This window comes from Triturus cristatus, chromosome 1_2 (assembly GCF_964204655.1).
Source record: "Triturus cristatus chromosome 1_2, aTriCri1.1, whole genome shotgun sequence".
In the NCBI taxonomy this organism is placed as follows: Eukaryota; Metazoa; Chordata; class Amphibia; order Caudata; family Salamandridae; genus Triturus; species Triturus cristatus.
The window spans coordinates 65,717,899-65,737,597 of NC_140580.1; the positions used below are offsets into that span (position 1 = coordinate 65,717,899).

A 19,699-nucleotide genomic window follows, 5' to 3' on the forward strand; every position below is an offset into this window, starting at 1 on the left:
CTGGTTTTGAGTAAAGTGGGGTAGAATGCATTAGTGTAGAGTGCAGTGGTTTAGAGTAGAGTGGTGCTGTATAGATTGCAGTGGTGCAGAGTGGAATATAGTGTAGTGGCACAGAGTGCACTGGCGTAGAGTGGAGTGGTAAAGAGTAGAGTGCAGTGGCGTAGAGTGCAGTGTTGCAGAGTAGAATGGCAGAGTGAGTGGCGTATAGCGGAGGTGTAAAGAGTAGAGTGGCCTTGATTGGAATGGTGTAGTGCAGTGGTGCATAGCAGAGTGGGATAGAGTGCACTGGGATAGAGTAGTGTAATGTAGAGTAGAGTGGCATAGAGTGCAGTCGTACCCAGTAGATTAGAGTGGCGTACAGTGCACTTGTGCAGAGTGCATTGGTGTAGAGTGCAGTAGAGTAGAATGCAGTGCCACAGAATAGAGTGGCGTAGAGTTCAGAGGTAGAGAGTGCAGCATTGCAGAATAGAGTGGAATAGAGTGCAGTGGTGTAGAGTGGGATAGAGAGCATTGGTGTGCAGTGCAGTGGCATACAGTGGGGCAGAGTAAAGTGGCAGAGTACAGTGGTGCAAAGTAGAATAGTGGCATAGAGTTCAGTGGTGTAGAGTGTTGCAGAGTAGAGTATAGTGGCGTACAGTGCAGTGGTGAAGAGCATATTGGTTTTGAGTAACGTGGCGTAGAGTGCAATGGCGTAGAGTGCAGCTGCATAGAACGGCAGAGTGGTGCAGAGAAGAATGGAGTGGGGCAGGGTAGAATGCAGTGGCACATGGTGGAAGGGCGCATAGTGTAATAGAGTGGCGCAGAGTGTAGTAGCTTAGAATAGATTGTTTCAGAGTAGAGTAAAGTGTCAGAGTGTAGTGGATTACAGTGGCTTAGTGTGAATTGGCATAGAGTGCAGTGGTGTCGAGTGGAGCAATGCATATTAGAGTGTATTGGTGTATAATGCATTGGTACAGAGTGCAGTAGAGTGGCACAGGGTAGAGTGGAGTGGCATAGAGTGCAGTGATGCAGAGTAGAGTGGTGTAGAGTACAGTGGCATATAGTAGAGTGGCGTAGAGTATAGCGGTGCAGAGTAGAGGGGCACAGAGAGCAGTGGCATAGAATACAGTGGTAGAGAGTAGAATAGAGTAGCGGTGACAGAATGTTGCAGAATGCAGTATAGTGGTGTAGAGTACAGTGGTGCACAGTAGACTAGCATACAGAGCATTGGTTTTGAGTAACGTGGTGTAGAGTGCAGTGGTTAGTGTAGAGTGCAGCAGCCTAGAGTACAGTGGTGCAGAGTAGAGTGTTGTGGTGCTGAGTGGAGTGGAGCGGTGCAGTGTGAAGTGGCGTAATGATGGAGTGGGGCAGAGTGGTGTGGAGTGGCGCAGAATGCAGTGGCGTAGAGTAGATTGTTTCACAGTAGTGTTAAGTGGCAGAGTGGAGTGGTGCACGCTAGAGTGGAGTGATGAAGGGTGGAGTGCAGAGGCGAAGCGCAGAGTGGAGTAGAGAGAATTGGTGCAGAGTAGATTAGAATGACGTTGAGTGGAGTAGTAAAGAGTAGAGAGAATTGGCGTAGAGTGCAGTGACATACAGTGCAGTGTTGTAGAGTGGAATGGCATAGAGTGAACTGGTCAAGAGTGGAGTGGCCTAGACTGGAGTGGTGCATAGTAGAGGGCATTGGTACAGGGTAAAGTGGGGCAGAGTAGAGAGGCATGGAGTGGTGCAGAGTAGAGTGCAGTGAAGCAGTGTGGAGTGGCGTAGAGTAGACTGGTATTGTGTGGAGTGGTGCAGGGTAGAGTGGAGTGGGGTAAAGTGGAGTATGCAGGGTGTAGTAGCGCACTGCCATTACAGACAACAGATATTCAACTGAAATGACCATTACATTTGCTCAGACATACAATTTTACTGATAAAAGTAAACAGTGCACAAATGATAATGTATGGAAATGTCATCACCTAGTATATTGATTTGTTTTGATCATATTAGAATATTTGTTTCTATCAAACTTCAGAATTACAAATGCAAGTGCTTTGTTTGTGCTTTCCTAATTCTGATATATTCTGAAATATCTGCATAGTTCATTTACAGATATTTAAATTTTGTTGTGTGCTAGGAAACAAAAATAACATCATAGGCTTCCTCCAACACACCCCCAGTAGTCAGCATGATTGTCACATAAATCCTCTCACATTGAAGTCAGACAAAGAAAAGTAAACACCAAGCTCCCTCGGACGACAGAGCTTGACATTTGACCTCTGTCTTTGAATGCATAGCAAATGTGACAAGATATGAACAGGATTTAAAGGCAAATACTGGCAGAAGAATACAGTAAATGAGGTATGGGCTGGACAGCCTAAATCTAAAACAAATAAAACCAGCAAATAGAAAGCAAGAAAATGTGAGTTACAAACCACAAAGCCAATAGGAAGCAATGAGTGGAATGCATTCCTAGGGAAGCACTCCACATGCCCCAAGATGTCATTAGCAAGTCAGAAAGCTGTTCTTTCTGCTAGGCTTCAACCTAAAAACATAGAAAATTGCATTACATGAAATAGAAATAGCATAACTAACTAGAACCCTTATAATAGACTAGGGGCCTTATTTAGATTCTGGAGAGTGGTAGTCCGTCAGTCAGGATGATCGAGGACATTACTTCTGCCACCCGAAAAGACTGCTGGCCTAGCTGTGGCCTCTGTACCTTCAAAGGAAGTGCAGTCAGGGTAGAAACATTGTGATAGACGGCTGGCGCTAGTTTGTTTACTCAAAAACAAACATCAAAAACTGTGTTTGTTTCTGAAAAACAAATAAATAGTGACCTCTACCGCACAGGGAGTCTTTTTCCCTGGGTGTGAGGGATCATACTTTTTATCTGTCTGTAACTGCCAGGATTTTTCCTGGTAGTGACGGGCAGAAAAACAAGCCATTGCATCGTCATCCCAAAATAAGGTGAGAATCTGATGACCCCTACTCCATCGGAGTACATGCTCTGATGGCCCTTAGTCCATCTGATTATGGTTTCTGACAGTGGAGCCAAATGGAACGGTTATTGTAAACTGATGGTTCACCTGACTCAGAACTGAGCAGGGCGGACTGAGGGTTTGGTGGAAAGCGTATTACTTGGTCACATTGGGAATTTGTTTTTTAAAAACAAAAAATGCTTGGTTGAAAGCCATCAAACCGATGGTGGCCTTCCACCAGACAAACATGATAGCGTACCGGACAGACTGTCAGTTTTCCAACAGCATTGCCCCCGTTGGCACTGCCATCAGAAAACTTACTCCAACGATCAAAAAAACACTGGAAGTCACAGACAGAAAAAACAATAATGACCAACGAAACCCAGGGATGTCGGGAGGTCAATATTTATTTGATTTTCTAAAACATACTTTGGGGTGATCGTGGTTTGTCTGAAGGTACGGAGATAACCATTGGGCCTGCAGTGATCTCTAAATTTGGAAGGTGGCAGTCTGTCAGAGGGGTGGATGTAATGTCCTTTGCCACTCTGATGGAAAGACTACCGCCTACCAAACTCTAACTTTGGCCCAACATCTATGTCCTCTATTCTACAAAATCTGTACAAAATCCACCCCCATGGTCATCACCAAATACTAAATCCAAAATCCACATGCCTCATGTTGCGTGCTTCTTACAAACTGCAGAAAATCTAAATTATATGCTTCTCACACACTACGTTATCTACAGACTATGCTATGTACATGCATTTTACTGAACCCGTTTCCTACTGTCTTCAGACATGGTAATAAATCCTCAACCACGGTCTTCTGCACATTGTCCTACATTCATTAACCTTATTATTCACATTCTCCTACATTCACATCCTAATTCCCTAAAACACTTTATTAAATCCGTGTTCTATGTTCCTACACAGACTTATCAAATTCACACCCAGTGCTTCTTCCTCATTTTACAGCTTATGACACATTGAAATGCTTTTTTTAAATTCAAGTATTTATTGACTACAAATCCAATTCGACTTTGCTGAATGAATTCTAAGATGTGAGATATTGTGAGATTGATGAAACCTTTTTCTGCTATAAAACAGAGACTTGGTTAGAAATTGACACGTATTTCTTGTTTTCACATTGATCTATGTGCCTGTTGTGGGCAGACCCTAAAAGATAAATGATCATTGAGTAATATAGTTAAATATCATTTAAAAAACATCTGAAAGAGAGGCTCCACTACATCAGTTCTGTAAGGTGTCCCTTACTGAGGGTTAGTTGTGTTACTAGGTTCTCTGGATGGTAGATAGGTTCTGTAAAAAATGCATTGTAGTAAGTGTCTATAATGTATTCTCTATGCTAGGTCAAGTATTCACTTTGAATGAGGTATTTACTATGAATGAGGTGTTGTAGGTCAACAAATGGTTCTATAAGATGTCTATAAGATGTATGCAAATCAAGTCTTGGTTCTGAGAAGTGAGTGCTGGACGATGGGTTAGTTTTTTTTTAAAGATGTATAATGGGTTAAGGGCCAGTTTGTTAGAGATGTATAAGGCCAGGGGTTAACTCTCAGGGGTGCACTCTAGTTGTTTCTTAAGAAGCGGTGCGTGCCAAAATGTTGGTTATTAAGACCTGCCTGGTGAGGGGTTGTTTCAGCAAGAGGTGTCCAGGCAGGGGTCTGTTTGTCTAAGATAAGTACTGGTTTAAGGCTGCTTCTGAAAGAGGTCTGCAGGGTCACAGATTTATATATGAGGTGTTGTAGGTGTAAGTGAATTTCTGGACCATGGATTACTTCTGTAAGAAAATGTATTTTTTAAAATATGCTGGGACTTGAGTTGGTGCTGAAAAAGGTACTCTTGGCTCGGACTTAGTCCTGAAAGAGGTACGATGAGGGAAAGGCAACCTCTGTTAGATATGGGCTGGAACAATGGTTGGTTCTGTAAGATGAGTGCTTGGTAGAGGATTGGTTGCAAAAAATGCATAACAGGTGAAAGAGTTCTGTTAGATGTGTGCTGGAACCAAGGTTTGTTCTGGAAGAGGTGGTCTTGTTGGAAGACTAATGCTGTAAGAAATACGATAGGTTCAGAGTCAGTTCTATCACAGAGGTGCTCTGCCCATGCTTGGTTCTACTAGGGTGAAAGGTTGTTTGTATACAATGGATCAAGGTCTGGTTCTTCAACAGTTCATGAGGTGATGGATGAAGTGGTGTTTGTGTGAGTGATTTGCTGTACCATGGGTTAGTTTATATAAGGAAAGATGTGCTGGACCGTATGTTTTGTGCTGCAAAGAGCGTGCAGGGTATAGAGTTGTTTCTCTCAGAGGTGTATTGATTCATGGTTGTTCTGTAAGAATGTTTAGCTCTTTATGTGCTGCCGTGTACCACAGGTTGGTTCTGTCAGAGGTGCATCATAACAATGGTTGGTTCTTTAAATGAATCTGTTGAGGCTTAGAGAGTTCAAATTCAGAATTCTTAGAATGTCTTTGCTTTCAATGTTCTTAAAAGACCTCTCAATGCAGATCCGATTCCTTTTGTTTGGCCAGATTCTCACTGCTTTATCCGCTGAAGAATGACATCCACAGCTTCCGCCAGATTATTCACATAACCATCTGCTGTCACCTCAGGGTGATGCTCATCAGAGGGTCTGAAGAGACAAAATGAACAAAGGTGACAATCTGGGGTTAACTCCACAGATTATTAATGACATCACAGTATACGCCATAAAATCAACCAGTTCAATCTAGGATACATTGTATGAAGTGTGCCCTAGAGCTCCTGTTTCACCTGATATGCCAACTTGGCAGGCAGTATTTAAATCCACATAGTTAATACAAAAACTGAATTCAGGCTTACTGGGTCAGTTATGGGAGAAATGCAACATTTCTAATATATGCCAACCGGTACTCGGAGGACACTGACTAGGCTACTGCCCCCACCAGCTGGATTGCTTCCTGCATGCAGCATTGCTTTCTTGTCCTTTATGTCTCATCACTTTTCAACTTGGTTGATTACAGCCCAAGCAGCATGCACAACAAACATTAAATAATAGAAATCGTGACTCCGTCTCATACACTGTCTCAGTGATATGTGAAATGCTTCCAGATCTGTACTATGATCTTTGTTGTTAAAATGTTGGGCCCCTAGTGGGCAGACTAAGTGCTGGGCGACTAAACTGAGCTGATATTGTTGGTAAACAGGCTGTAAGTTTATGGAATTTTATCTCTGCTCTGCTGGGACTTTTCCCAAGGAGCTGCCAAAGCCTAAAATCCAAAAGGCTGTGCTACTTCCGAGTTTTTTGCCTTATTGCTTGACATCAAACAAACAACCTACTTTTCTCAGTTAAAGCAGTATTTCCCTTTTCACAATTAGTTCCCTTTTTCTATGGAAGAAAATTTAGGGATTATCACACTTAATCCCTAAATTCTTCATATTAAGGTTTTGCAGCCTCTGGCATTGACAGAAACCAGCAAACCATCTTTGACAAGCCCAACGTACTTCCGAATTATGAACACTAAACTTACTTGTAGATATTTTACTGTGATGTATTTAGGGTTTGAGGTTGTACGTGGACAACGTAATCTGGAATAACAGTAGTTGAAAACGTTAACATAAATCCTCAATGTGGAATAAAGCAGGCATTTAATTGATCTGACTGCCATGATTAGAATCATCTGTTTGATGAGAGATGGCAGGCCTGGAGGATCCCCTCCTTCCATCAGTTCTCCCTTCATCAAAAAATTATAACCATCTTACTCTTTGCCTCAGATATTTACAAGAACATGGTATTCTATAGTAAATATAACTTTCCCTATGACAAACCTTATGTGGATTTGGGACTGGAAATTGGTGAGGTAATCTTGAGTTTGATGTGTGGATACAAAATTGTTTGTGAGTAAACAGAGTTTGTCCAATGGCGGTATTATGGAGCGGGACGGCTTTAGCACTAGTGGCGGCCAGAGCAAGAGTCTTTTTTGCGTGCCCCCACCAGTGACCCCCCTGCTCCACAGATCTCTCACTACCACCCTGCAGCAGTGCCGCTCATCTCTCCATAGCCCCTCTCTCACATACATTTTTTTATAAACAATTTTATTGAATTTAGATCAAAAGAAAGTGCAAGACCAGCAGTACGATACAGCACATTGATAATCAAGTCTCACAATTCTCTCACATACATTTAAATTGTTTTATAGCACTGGTCATACTAGCATAGGGTGTCAGAGCACTTTACATCACACACATATTATACAGAGACAATGAATCATACATGTGTAAATTAGTCTATAGTAAATATTGCATATCACAATGAGGATTACAAAGGGTAGGAATCATGTCATCCACTCTAGTAGGCAGTATATTTTAAAAGCGTTTGGTCTGGAAAAGCACAAACACAGGATTTAAAATGTAACTCAATGGTTGAGGTTGGCTTCAGTAACAAGAATGTATTCTACCCAAACAAACCCTTTTCAGCAACATTAGGATAATGAAAGACTGGGGGGGAAAACATAACATTCTAACTTACATTATGTAGTTTGCGTGTAGCTCTTTGATGACACTCCATAGGCCACTGTGCTATATTAGGAATGTACCTTATGAACTACAAGTAACAAAAGGATCTCTGTGACAAAAGAAGTAAACCACTGAGCTATCCGCATAAAATACATTTCTGTGGTCTGCATGGTACACGTTCTTTGCAGCAGGCATATGGACCCTATGTGCTACTTTATGAGGAGTCAAAAATGCCAATAGATCTTTCCAGCATGTATATTAATTACCAGAGTTATTTTTGACATTTTTATTGTTGCCTGAAAGCTGCTGGACACACAAGGAACTCTGCAGCAGGTGCTGTTAAACCCATAAGTTAATTCTAAATGCAGTGCCCCCCTTTGAGCTCAGTGCCAGGTGCGGCTGCACCAGTCACACCACCCTAAAGGCAGCCCTGCATTGACTGAATGCTTGCCTATGACCAGTACAGTGCTCCGCTTACTTTTAGCTAGGCTTATACTACTTAAATACCACATACGTACCCCTGCTTCACAGATCCTTTACTAAAATGGAGCATAATGTCTCACATCCTTTTACATAGCAATACAAGATAAACTTCAAGCACTAACCGCTGATGCACACTGGGACTTTCGAATGAGAGATACTGTGTAGTAAGGTGTGAGACACACAGCCAGTAGGAGGGCCCATGCAGAAGGTGTGAGATTGACACAGAGGCAGAGACTGTGCAGCAAAGATCATAATAAGCCTCCTACCTGAAGCAATCTGCTGAGAGCAGAGCTCACTGCAACATTATCACAGAGGTCGAAGTGGGCAGGATCTTTGAGGAATGATGTGACCACGCTTTTTACATTTTATAAAAACAGTTCCCGTACTTTATGTTAAAGAACTTTGTCCCCTAGGCGGTTGATGCCGACCTTGAAATACCTCCAACTGAAAAGGAAAGGAGGAGGGTCTCCTTTGCTGAGAAGCCAAGGGAGGGCCACAGAGCATAAGGAAAAACAAACCTCCCCAGGGTGCCCGCGACCCGAATAAATGTAAATGTGCGCAATTGGTTAATAAGCAAATCTTAGTCCTGCTTTTTTTTTTTTTTGATGGAGTTCAATATAGTGCGAACTTGACTCGAAGGTATCGGGTATCAGGTCGCTTTATACGAGCACCAGTTGCGCTACATGAGGACACATTCATTTTTAGGTCTCGCCTAACCCAGCGCATGCGCTGGTCTGGCGAGACTTATTGAGAGGGCTCCAAAAAGTGCTACCAGGCCAGCCTAGAGCCACGGTGCATGTGCGCGGGCGCCGCTTTTACCGCGATTACTTTCACTTTCGCGGCCGCACGGCCGCTTGGCATACACAATAGGTCTTGCCTTTGGGACCTTATAAGTGTTTAGTTATGCAACTGTTGCATGGCTAAACACTTATAAATTCCCAAAGGCGAGACCTATTGGCTATGCCAATGCTTGTTTTGTTAGGCACGAGGAGATTAAGTGATTTGCCCAGAATCACAGGATGTTGCACGTCCTTGCCGAGACTCGCACCCTGTTCCCCAGATTTGAGGTCGGGCGCCCTAGCTGTTAGGCCAACTCCTCTCCCCTTGCGAACCACTATATGATTTAACTTATGGAGTCACATGAAGCTTCTTGGTGACAAGTTATTAATTTTAAGACTTAAATGTAAGGGTGCTATCAGCGGAGTACTGGATTGTGCCCTTTTAAAGGACTCAAAAAATATTTGCACTAGATGCAGTCTGATTGCATAATACTAAAATATATATGTTGAAAGTACCTGTTGTTTCTTAAACACCGAATATTTTTGACCATTTTCTGCAGGCTTTCATATGATGTGTATAAAACAATTTTACAATAATGACTTGCATAGTCACAGTGCTTCTGCCACACTTATTTGGTAACCAGCGCGGATTGCAACACTGCCTACTCACCTCTGATTAATTAAAAAATGTGTTAATATCATTAATATCAACAATGAGCCATGTGTCTCCAACTTTAAGTGTGACAAGGGCATTAGATATTCATTAGTAAGGATCTATCGTTTCTGTCGATTTTTATGATGGATATTTTGTATTCTACTGTCGATAGCAGAAATAAATTTCAGGACGCAAACTTCTATTGGCATTTGGGAGGTCGCTTTCATTGAAATGCTTTTTAAAGTAAGGGAGGCAAAACTTGATGTCAACCTTGCACGCCATTGATCAAAACAGAAAAAAGTTACTTTTTTTGTTGCTATTATGAAATTGCAATCTTCCTGTTTTATGTAACTTTGAAGCACAGGTTTATAATTTTACAACATGCAGCAAATCAGAAACCTGCAAGTAAAATGTTACTTTCTATGTAGCTTGTTTCGAGTTGACTTTCAAGTGCAAATTTTTTAAATGGTGTTAAAAAAGAACCAGTTGGATGTCATGTAAAAATCTCTGATGGGACATTTAACATGCCCGAACTGAATGAATGAATGAATGAATTTAACATTTATATAGCGCATGTCTACCGTGAGGCCTCCCAGCGCTGCAGACGTGCAAATAAGGATAGTGAACAGAGAGCTTAGGAGGAGTTTTCAAGCACTGCCTAGAGCGGAGCTCACTTTGTGAGCAAGTGCTATCTAATAACGGAAAGGAGCATAGCTTTTATTTGTCTCTTGAACGGCTCCGATGAGGCAGGTCTTCTGAGAATGCACGGCAGTGTGGAGCGCGGGCTGTCAATAATAGCCATCCAGGATGGCGTCAACACCGTAGTCCCTCTTTTACTTCCATGAGGACCAACGTTGTGAAAATAAAAGAGGGACAACAGTGCAGAAAGCAGGCTTTTAGGTGATGTGAACGGTGCCGAATTTATGAGAACAAATGGCACCCCCGAGCTTGGCGTCTGGTGTAGTGGCATTGTCCGCACTGCCCTAAACTGGTTCTAAAAAGGACAAACTATCCCAGTTTGTGCCATTGCGCACCTTCAAAAGGGCCTGCCGGGAACAAACAGAACAGTGCGCCCTATTACAGATAATGTGCTGCCCCCATTGCAGATGCAAACTCATGGATGACATTAGTGAATGTCAGCAGCTTTTTCAACGGTAGTTCCTATGGCAGGAGGCACCTGACCTTCACCTAAAGGAGAACAGAGATCCTCTCTTGCAGGCAGGTGCAGTAAGGAACAGCACCCATCAGCGGGGGAGGCTTGGGTGTCCATGGGACCACCTTTCCTCCCTTGCAGAGGTTAACCTTGGCAGGGAGGGGGTGGTCACTGACTGATTGCCAACTCTTGTGGCACACAACCAGTATGCCTTCTGATGGCCACTTTGCCCATATCCATAATACGGCCCAGGCACATAGGCAAAGTGTTTTTCCTTCATTATCATAGTGCCACACCCCCACACAAATGAAGGAATGCCACCTTTAGGATAGCACCGGCAATACATGTGCCCCGGCACTATCTGTATTATAGAAGAAGCGCTGCAAGTGTCTGCATTCCCTTCTGTAATTCCAAAGTGCCCCAGGGTGCCACACACCCCTGGTTACTTTATGTTATACGGGTCCAGTCGCTAACCTCAAATTCATACAGCAAAAAACACTGTGGAATTCATGGTAGTCTTCAGCAAAATATTCATGAATTACATCTGTATTGTTAGAAATTGGGTTCCTGGTTGACTGGGGTGTGAGGCCTGGTCAGGCAGTAACCACAATCCTAGTCAGGGTAAGGATCCAGCAACCCCCAAATTAACCTCTGGCCGCTTGGCACTGAGCAGTCAGGCTTAATTTAAAGGCAATATGTAAAGTATTTGTGCAACACTTTAAACAAAAGAAACAGTGAAAATACTGCACAAAAAGATCCTATAACAGTTAGAAAAAGAAAGTATATTTTCAAGACCAAAAAGACAAAAATCCAATCAGGGAAACCAGGGATATTGAATTCTAAAGATTTAAGTTAAAATAGCATCAAAAAGCACAAAGCGCCAACAAGGGATATTTGGTCGTGCCAGACCGGGACAGAGTCACAAGTTCCGGCTGACCGCGATGGAGTGTGGGCCGGCTACAGGGACCGGGTAAAGCCCACTGAACAAAGTACCTTAAATCCTGTTGAGGAGGTTTACGTGGATCCGAGGGAGGTTTACGTGGATCCAGGCAGGAGCGTCAAGCAGTCGAAGTGGTGCATCGGTTCCGAGATGCGCAAGACTGCTTTGTGAGGGCCTGTGCGTCATCGTTAAGGATCCAGTCGCCGGGGGCTTGCGATGCGAAGTCTGGCCATGGAAGATGTGGTGCACAGCTAGGGCGATGCGTCAGTTCTGCTGAGCTGTGAGGCTGCAAGAGGAGGCTGGTGTCGCTGTCAATTGCCATCAATGAGGGATGCGAGGACTTTGGTAGGGAATGTGACATGCCATCAGCAATGCACTGGTACTGAAGATGCGAAGGGCGCTGCGGACCTTCTGCGCCGGGTCCAATCCAATTAATAGCAGTGATGCTTTGGTTTGCCCCATGATGTCCCTCTCAGCAGAGAAGATGCGTCGGTTCTGCTGGTAAGAACCTTAGGCCCAACTCCAAGGGTCCAGGACTGGGGTGAGGTGGCACCACTTGGTGGGGTAGAAGCACAGATAGCAGAGTCCAGGTGCAGATGCAAAGTTGCTGAAGCCTGTTATGTCCCTGAGGCTTCAGATCATGAGGCCAGCCAACTAGCCCCTGGAGTCACTCTGGGTTCTGGGCTCAGAGATGCAGGTTTGGTCCATCTTACACAATCAAGAGGGCAGAAGGCAGCATGTCAGAACAGCGAAGCAGGAGTCAGGCAAAGTAGCAGTCCAGCAGAGTGACCGTCCTTTCAGCAGCACAGCGGTCCTTCTCCCTGGCATAGTATCCACAGGTTCAAAAGCGTACTGAAGTGGTGGTGTCTGAGGTCCGGTAATTATACCAAGTGGTGCCTTTGAACTGGAAAAGACTTCAAAGACATGCCTCTGAAGTTAACAGAGGTCCTCCCTTCCTGCCCTGGCTATAGCCTCGCTACAGGAGGGTATACAGCCATTTGTGTGGGGACAGGACACATCCTATTCAGGCATATGTGAGGCTGTGTCTGGCTCTCCCTTCCTTCCTGCCAAATTGGCCCATCCAGTCACACCTAAACTCCCACTGTGTGTGTCTGTTTAGGGGGAATAAACAAAGCCCAGCTGTCAGCCACCCCAGAAATGTGATCAGAGACAGGCAGCAGGCACCAAATTGCTAAAGTAAGAAAATGTCAACTATATTTCAGAATTGCAATTTAAAATCGGACTTCACAATAAGTTTGGATTTTAAATTGTGATTCCAGAGACAACAGACTTGAAGGGTTTCTCTCTTCCTAATTGGGAATTCCACTGTTAGAATGCAATAAAGTAATCTCAATGTTATCTTATTAGATGGATAGGCCTTGCTGCAGTGAAAAATGAATTTGAGAGTTTTTCACTAACAGGACATGCAAAACTTAAAAGTACTAGCCCTGCCATTTAACTACATAGCACCCTGCCCTCTGGGTTGTCCAGGGCCTACCTTAGGGGTGATTTATGTGTATAAAAGAGGATGATTTGGGCCTGGCAAAAGGGTTTATTTTGCCAGGTCAAAATGGCAGTGTGACTGCATACACAGGCTATGCAATGGTAGGCCTGAGGCATGGTTAAAAGGCTTGTTAAGTGGGTGGCACATTAAGTGTTTCAGGTATTTAATTTACAGGTCCTGGGCACATGTAATGCACTTTACTAGGGACTTGTAAGTAAATTAAATATGCCAGTTGGGGTTAAGCCAATGTTATCATGTTTTAGGGAGAGAGGACATGCACTTTAGCACTGGTTAGCAGCGGTATAGTGCTGAGAGTCCTAAGGTCAACAAAAATCAATAAAGCAAAAAGTAGGAGGAGGAAGGCAAAAGGTTTGGGGGTGATCCTGCAGAAGGGGCCATTCTCCAAACTGTATGATAATGATTGTTGCTGGAAAGCTGCAGCTCTATACCATGCTCTACACCACATACCTATTTGTGTCCCATAGTGTATTATTTTTGGGAGAGGATTGACATTGTAAACATGATTGCTTGACTGAGCTTGTAACCGGGCAAAAAACATTACTTTGCTTAATGATATTGGATCAAAAACTCTGCAATCAACGGAAATGGGTATAGGGATTATTAGAGCTATTAAGGTGGAAAAATTGACACAAATTGGAAAAATATGTTTTTAAATTGCTTTATACGGCAGAGTTTCTTTTTAATGGACTGGGTTGCCGACTAATGTTCCAGATTCACAGGTTCTGTACAATGTGGGAACGGTACAAATGTGCTGTGTTGCTACATGTGGTACGGTATCTGTGTCTGTATATGGTATTTAAACAGCACAAACCTAGTTGAAAGGCAGAGAAGTGCTGTGATGGGTCAAAGGCAAATCTACTGCCAATGAGTGAATGGATGGGTAGCGGGGTTTTGCGACTGGAAGTTGGCTCTTACTGCATATTGATGTAATGTTTTTTGAAGAGGTGTGTGTTCAGCACTTTCCTAAGCTGGATAAGAGTTGTAGCGGTCCCGATGGATACAGGGAAGACGTTTTAGACCCTGGGTGCACAGCCTGAGAAGGCCTGCTGCCTTGTTATGTAATTTGTGCACTTCTTTGCCATCAATCTGATGGTGATTCGGCTGCAGGTGTTCCGAGAGCCACTAAAGTGGTGAGCTTGTTGGCCAAATAGGTGAGAGTGCCTCTTGTGATAGGTTTGTAGAGGATGCTCCTGGTTTTGAAGCTTGGGTGGGTGGTCGAGTTCCATAAGGACTGGGGATAATGTGGTCATATGTCTTTGGCTCTTGAAGAGGCGTGCTATGGTGGGTAGAATGCCAGTGTAGAGTCTGGGAGGTTGTGAAGCAAGGTGTTTCCACCATCCAATATGAGAGCACGACTCTTCGAAAGGCAATTCTAGAATACATTTTCTGTAAGAAATTGTTTCACTTTTTGTAGTAGAGAGAGCTGGGACCAGCTTCTTTTTTTCTTAGTGATGTGTTTCTCAAGGGCATCGTTGGCATCCAGCTTGAATCTCATGGTGTTGGGTGTGTCCAGGATCATGCAGTTGAGCCAACTTTTGACTAGTTGTTGATACCAGGTTCGGACGGGTAACGGTGAATGGAACAAAGGAGCTGCTCATACACAAGGTTGACGCTAAATGTGTCAAGTGAAGGTCAAAAGGTACAGAGTGCAGCCAGGAATGTCATGGTGCTGGTCACATGACCAGAGGGCCAATACAGCCCCACAATCTAGAATCAAATATATTTGTAAAAATTATAAAGATACCATATTTACAAAATATATATTGTGTTATTGCTTGTTTAACTGCAAATGAGCACCCCTTTACCGTCTCTTCTTCCTACATTTTTTGGTAGATAACTATATTCTGGCAGGCTCAACCTGAAGGGTGTGATTTTTCTGGGAGAACTAGGGAGGGCTGAATTAAAAAGTGAAGGTGACTTGGGAAGCAGGAGTACGAAAGAGGGCACCACATTAGACCCAAAAGCTTCCCGGCATAGGAGGGCAGAACTCACCTGTACTTTCCAGTGCGCACCTGCAGCGCTCTCATGCCGCACTGCTGGGCTCCTCCCACATCATTAACAATGTCATCACCAATCATGAGGGCCTATCAATGGAAGAGAAAATAGGATGATATTTTTGAGTAGGAGAGAGGAAACGGGCACACAGACCTTGACACCCTTAAAATACCAACCTTATATCCTCACAAAGGGTAATGTGAGGCTGTTTCCACTCTCTCCCCGGAGAGAAATGGAGCACAGTCATTACAGAACTTGAAAGGGTATAGCATGAACAGTGATAAGCAGGTTGTGGGACAGAAATCCTATATCAGAATGTAACTAAACCAGTTAGGATACTGATGTACAACTCCTCTAGAACTCTTAATCCACATACTCTAGAACCAACTCTTCCCAGTTAAAACTCACCTCCTCACATCCCATAAGGACTCTGACATCTGCTCTCCTCTCCTCCTCCTCCTATTAGAATGCATTATTGTATTTCTCTTGTTCTTTGTACATCACTGAACGGACTCTTGATAAAGTCTGTGCTTTAGCAGTATTCACATGAATCCCAAAGAGATAGAGGGCTATTAGAGGCAGTAAAGAAAGATGATGGATGCACAATTGCATGTGTGAAGGTGATTAGGCAGTGACACGGTTTATGCTGGGACCTGGCTGTGTCACAGCCCGATGGTACCACAGTCTACCCCCAGGAGGGATTCTGGACGTGGACAACCAGAGGAAGGGAGGGATTTGTCTATTGGTAGGTTATAGGGCTATGCTACAGGGCTGCCCTGAAGAACCCATACAAGTTGACCCTAGCTGTACACTGGACTCACAATGTTTGTGATATATTGATGTTCTAATTCCCACTCCCTTGAACCTAATAGTGTTTTGGGGGTTACTCTGTGCATTTGTTGAACTGACTGTATGCCTGCATAGAGGTAGCAAGTATTGGTGGTGTTGTGGAGTGCGACATATAAAAGGAGCTGCTCTTCACCTAAAACTTGGAAAATACACAGAGTTCCCTATCCATATTTTGCTTAATGTATGTGTGACTGAGCCTGAAATGGCATTTATACTGAGTACTTTCTTGTGTCTGGACAAAGCTATGCTTCTCTGACGAGCTCTAAGAAGAGTGCAGCGCATGTATTTGGAGCTGCTTTTACTTATTCCAGGTTGGCTTGGATGGCATTTTATCGATCCAAAGCTGTTGTACGGTGCCTGGAGCAGTAAAATACATTTACTATTTGTTTGGGCTCGGCATGGATAGTACTTACTAATCCTTAACTTAAACACATTGCCAAAAAATTGCACTTTTCTTGCTTGGCTTGGATGGCATTAAGCTTATTATGTGCTTAAATATTCTGCTATAAAAACAGGTATCTGAGGTGAGCAGAATCAGAGTGTCAGTGGTGATGTAAAGCACTTAGTATAAAAGAGTTGCTCCTCATCTACAACTTATGAACCATCCAGAGTTCCCTGTTCCTTTTCAGGATATGCAACCTGATTGCTGGTAAGGTGTTTGTGTCTTCGTCTCATGGACCCAAGCCGAAGGTGCGCTCATAGCATATGCCAATGTTTGTTTTGAGGGACTCTTTGTTTACAACCTGTTTTATTTCTGCTCCTATCCTGAGTCTTGTCACTATTGATGACTATGTCACACACTGCCTTCAGTTAGATCAATGTTGCATTGTAGTAATTGACAGATTCAATATCCCACTTTATTTTTAGGTCTCGCGTGCGTTGCAGGGCAGAGCCCTGCTCTGCCCCGCGAGAGAATTTGTAGGAGAGGATTTTCAGAAGAGGGCTTTAAGCCCCGCCCCTCATTCCCATTGGCCGGCGTCACCGTTTATGTTAAACATTGGCCTGCCATTGGAAATTAGGTGTTTTGGTTGCCTCCCTTTGGACTTGGTGGCCTGCTTCACGGCTGTCATGAAGCACTTTCTTATCTTTATGGGGCCATGTGTTTAAACACATGGCCCCATAAAGATAAGAGATCCCCATTCTCCGGCACGAGCTTGTCTTACTGGAGAAAGCTTGCGCCGAGACATTCCACATCCAACTTTCCTCTTAAATAATGCTTGTTTTAGGAGTTTTTGGAAGGGCTATTTGGAGAGAACGCTTCTGTGCAGAGAGATTAAAAAACATGACTGCAGATTAAAACAAGCGCCTGGTTGTTTCTCGCGCACAAGCACGTCTTCAGAAGCGCGCGGCAGGCCTTGCGAAACAAGGGTCAGTTGTGCTTGGCTCGGATGGCAGCATGCCCCCTACAAGGCGCTTCCTTTCATCCAGCCTGCAGATTTCCAAAGACCTTGGAGCTCGCGCCGAGCTGTCTTTTTATATTAAACATTTTGTGACACTCATATTCCCACGATGTTAGCCATCGTCCTGCGCCTGAAAAGCCATGGCAACTGAGCTGGCTTCAGAGAATCCAAATCTTTATTTTTTTTATCTCCGAAAAGACCTAGGTACACACGCAGGGAACGTTTTCTTCTAGACAGATCGAACATTTTTTAAAGTATTATAAATCAGAGTTTTTTGGGGGGGTCAAGGATTTATGATTTTGATTATTTAATGCTACACAATAGCCCCGTAAAGGTTTTTTTTACTTTTCATCGAGGAAGGTTCTTTATTTTGGCAAAAATATAGTCACGTAATTGTATGGAGTTCAGTATAGCGTGAAAGGAATCCCAAATAGAACGCCCCTACGTCCGTCGCGAAATGTTTGGAGACTATAGAGTGCTGGAAATCGGGGATTATTTGACAAGCACTGGCACCATGTGCGATTCCGCGGCAACTACGGGTGTTAGTGCAGTTCAACTCCCGTAACCCCTCGCAATCGAACAGTTCCATGTCAGCATTTCTACGAAACTTTATAGAGTCATATTTCTGAATGTGTGGGCAATCGTTACTGTTAGATTTCAGCATCTTTGAGAAACAGGTGCTGTCCGATGTCTGCATCTGGGAGCAACATCACAATTAAATTAATTCCTGTGACTCCCACAACGTAGCCAGATTTCTGCTTCCAGGGCATTGCTAGTACACTGCTTAATACGTAAAAGCAAAATAAAAATTAAAAAAAACAAGTGCAGGGAGTGGCACTGCCCACTCCCCCACTGGCACAGGCCACTCTTCTTCAAACACTTAACCCACACAGTGCTTGTATGTAGCTCAAGTTGAACTATAGCGAGCAAGCACGTATTGTCTAAAAAGAGGGCCGAGAGAGTCCCTCCCCAGAAAAGATTGTGAAAAACAAAAATAGCTAAAATGGTGCATTTTACATCCTCATTTCCACTTCGGTTTACAGCGAGCAAGCACGTATTGTCTAAAAAGAGGGCTGAGAGAGTCCCTCCCCAGAAAAGATTGTGAAAAATAAAAATAGCTAAAATGGTGCATTTTACATCCTCATTTCCACTTCAGTTTTCTGCGCAGCCATATGCTCTGAACGGGTACTCAAAAAGACACGCAATACAATTGGCCCATACGTGACCAGACATCTGTAAAGCGGCTGAGGATTGGGTGACCATGTGTTGTTTCAACAACTTATGACCGGGGCCAGTGGAATTATGCGGCAAGGGAGCACCAAACAACGCTGCAATAAAGGTCAAATTATGTGACATGATTTATCACATTTTTGGATAGTATTACTTCATTATTTTGTACTTTTTACACGCTACTACTATCTGAGTAAAGATTTCACCTTATTAGTACCAGTTTAACAACCAAATACAGAAATAGGCAACTGAAAGATGACCAGCTAACCTTTGCGAAGGGGTTTCCATTGCACGTGACTACGTCGCCACATTTTTTGTAACTTATGATTTGTTTGAGTTAGAAACAAATTCTTTCTTTTATAACATCTGCAGATTATGCAGTAGAAGATGGTTTGTGTGGCAAATGTTGCAAATACATAATTATGCAAAAAATGGCACCGGCCACAGAATCACATAAATCCAGTGGTCCTTCTTATGACCCACTGACAAGCATAGAGAAAACTCACACTGCCTTCAGCCTCAGCTCCAGAGGTCTCAATTGTGCCCTCGCAAACCCTGAAGTTACTCAGATACCTGAAAGCAGGGCACTCAAATGATGCTATTCTTTGGCCAGGATGTTTTCCGCATAATTATAGATTTGCAGCACGTCACATAATCCATTATCATCATAATTTACAGATTTTAACAAATAAGGGTTTTTTTGCTACCTCAAATAGCTCCAAATTTACATAAACCGTTAATGTGCTACTGCCGCATAATTTGATCCAAGCGCCATGCGGATGATATCACCACTGAGATTCGCCTGTGCCCAGGGGCTAAAGTGGGGTGAAAAAACTGGGGGGGGGGGGGGGGTCTCTCAAAGGGGCTTGGTCAATGTAATTAAGGGCATGGCTTAAAATCGCCTAAGCTAAAAACATGTGCTTTGCATAGTGTGCCGCCCGACTAAAATGCTGCTGCTTCTGTCATTGCATCCACATATATAATACACCACGTTACATTACACCTACAAGCCAGCACTATTGGCTTTGTCATTGGTTATTATCCGCATAAGATAAATAAGCAACAACTATGGCTTAGTTGTATATAATATTGAAAATGCTGCAGTTCTGAAATGGGACTGTGAAAGAACTAAAGCGAGGCTCTTTGAAGTTACATCAAAGGCAGTGAAGGATGGTACTGATGCAGAGTTGATTTTCTTTTTTCATCCTGAGGGTAAGGTCAAAAATGGAGAGCCTGATAGG

At 43.5% G+C, this 19,699-nt stretch overlaps 1 protein-coding gene across 1 annotated transcript in view; it reads right to left on the reverse strand.

Moving 5' to 3' along the window:
• Positions 1 to 3,328: 3,328 nt before the first annotated feature.
• LHPP (phospholysine phosphohistidine inorganic pyrophosphate phosphatase) overlaps positions 3,329 to 19,699 on the reverse strand; it is a 210,223-nt gene continuing 193,852 nt past the window's right edge. The window contains exons 6-7 of the mRNA XM_085601586.1: positions 14,977 to 15,068; positions 3,329 to 5,587 (exon numbers count right to left, since the gene is read on the reverse strand). Of these exons, the coding sequence (XP_085457712.1) occupies positions 5,491 to 5,587; positions 14,977 to 15,068 (189 nt within the window). The 3' untranslated portion in view covers positions 3,329 to 5,490. The remainder of the gene's footprint in view (positions 5,588 to 14,976; positions 15,069 to 19,699) is intronic.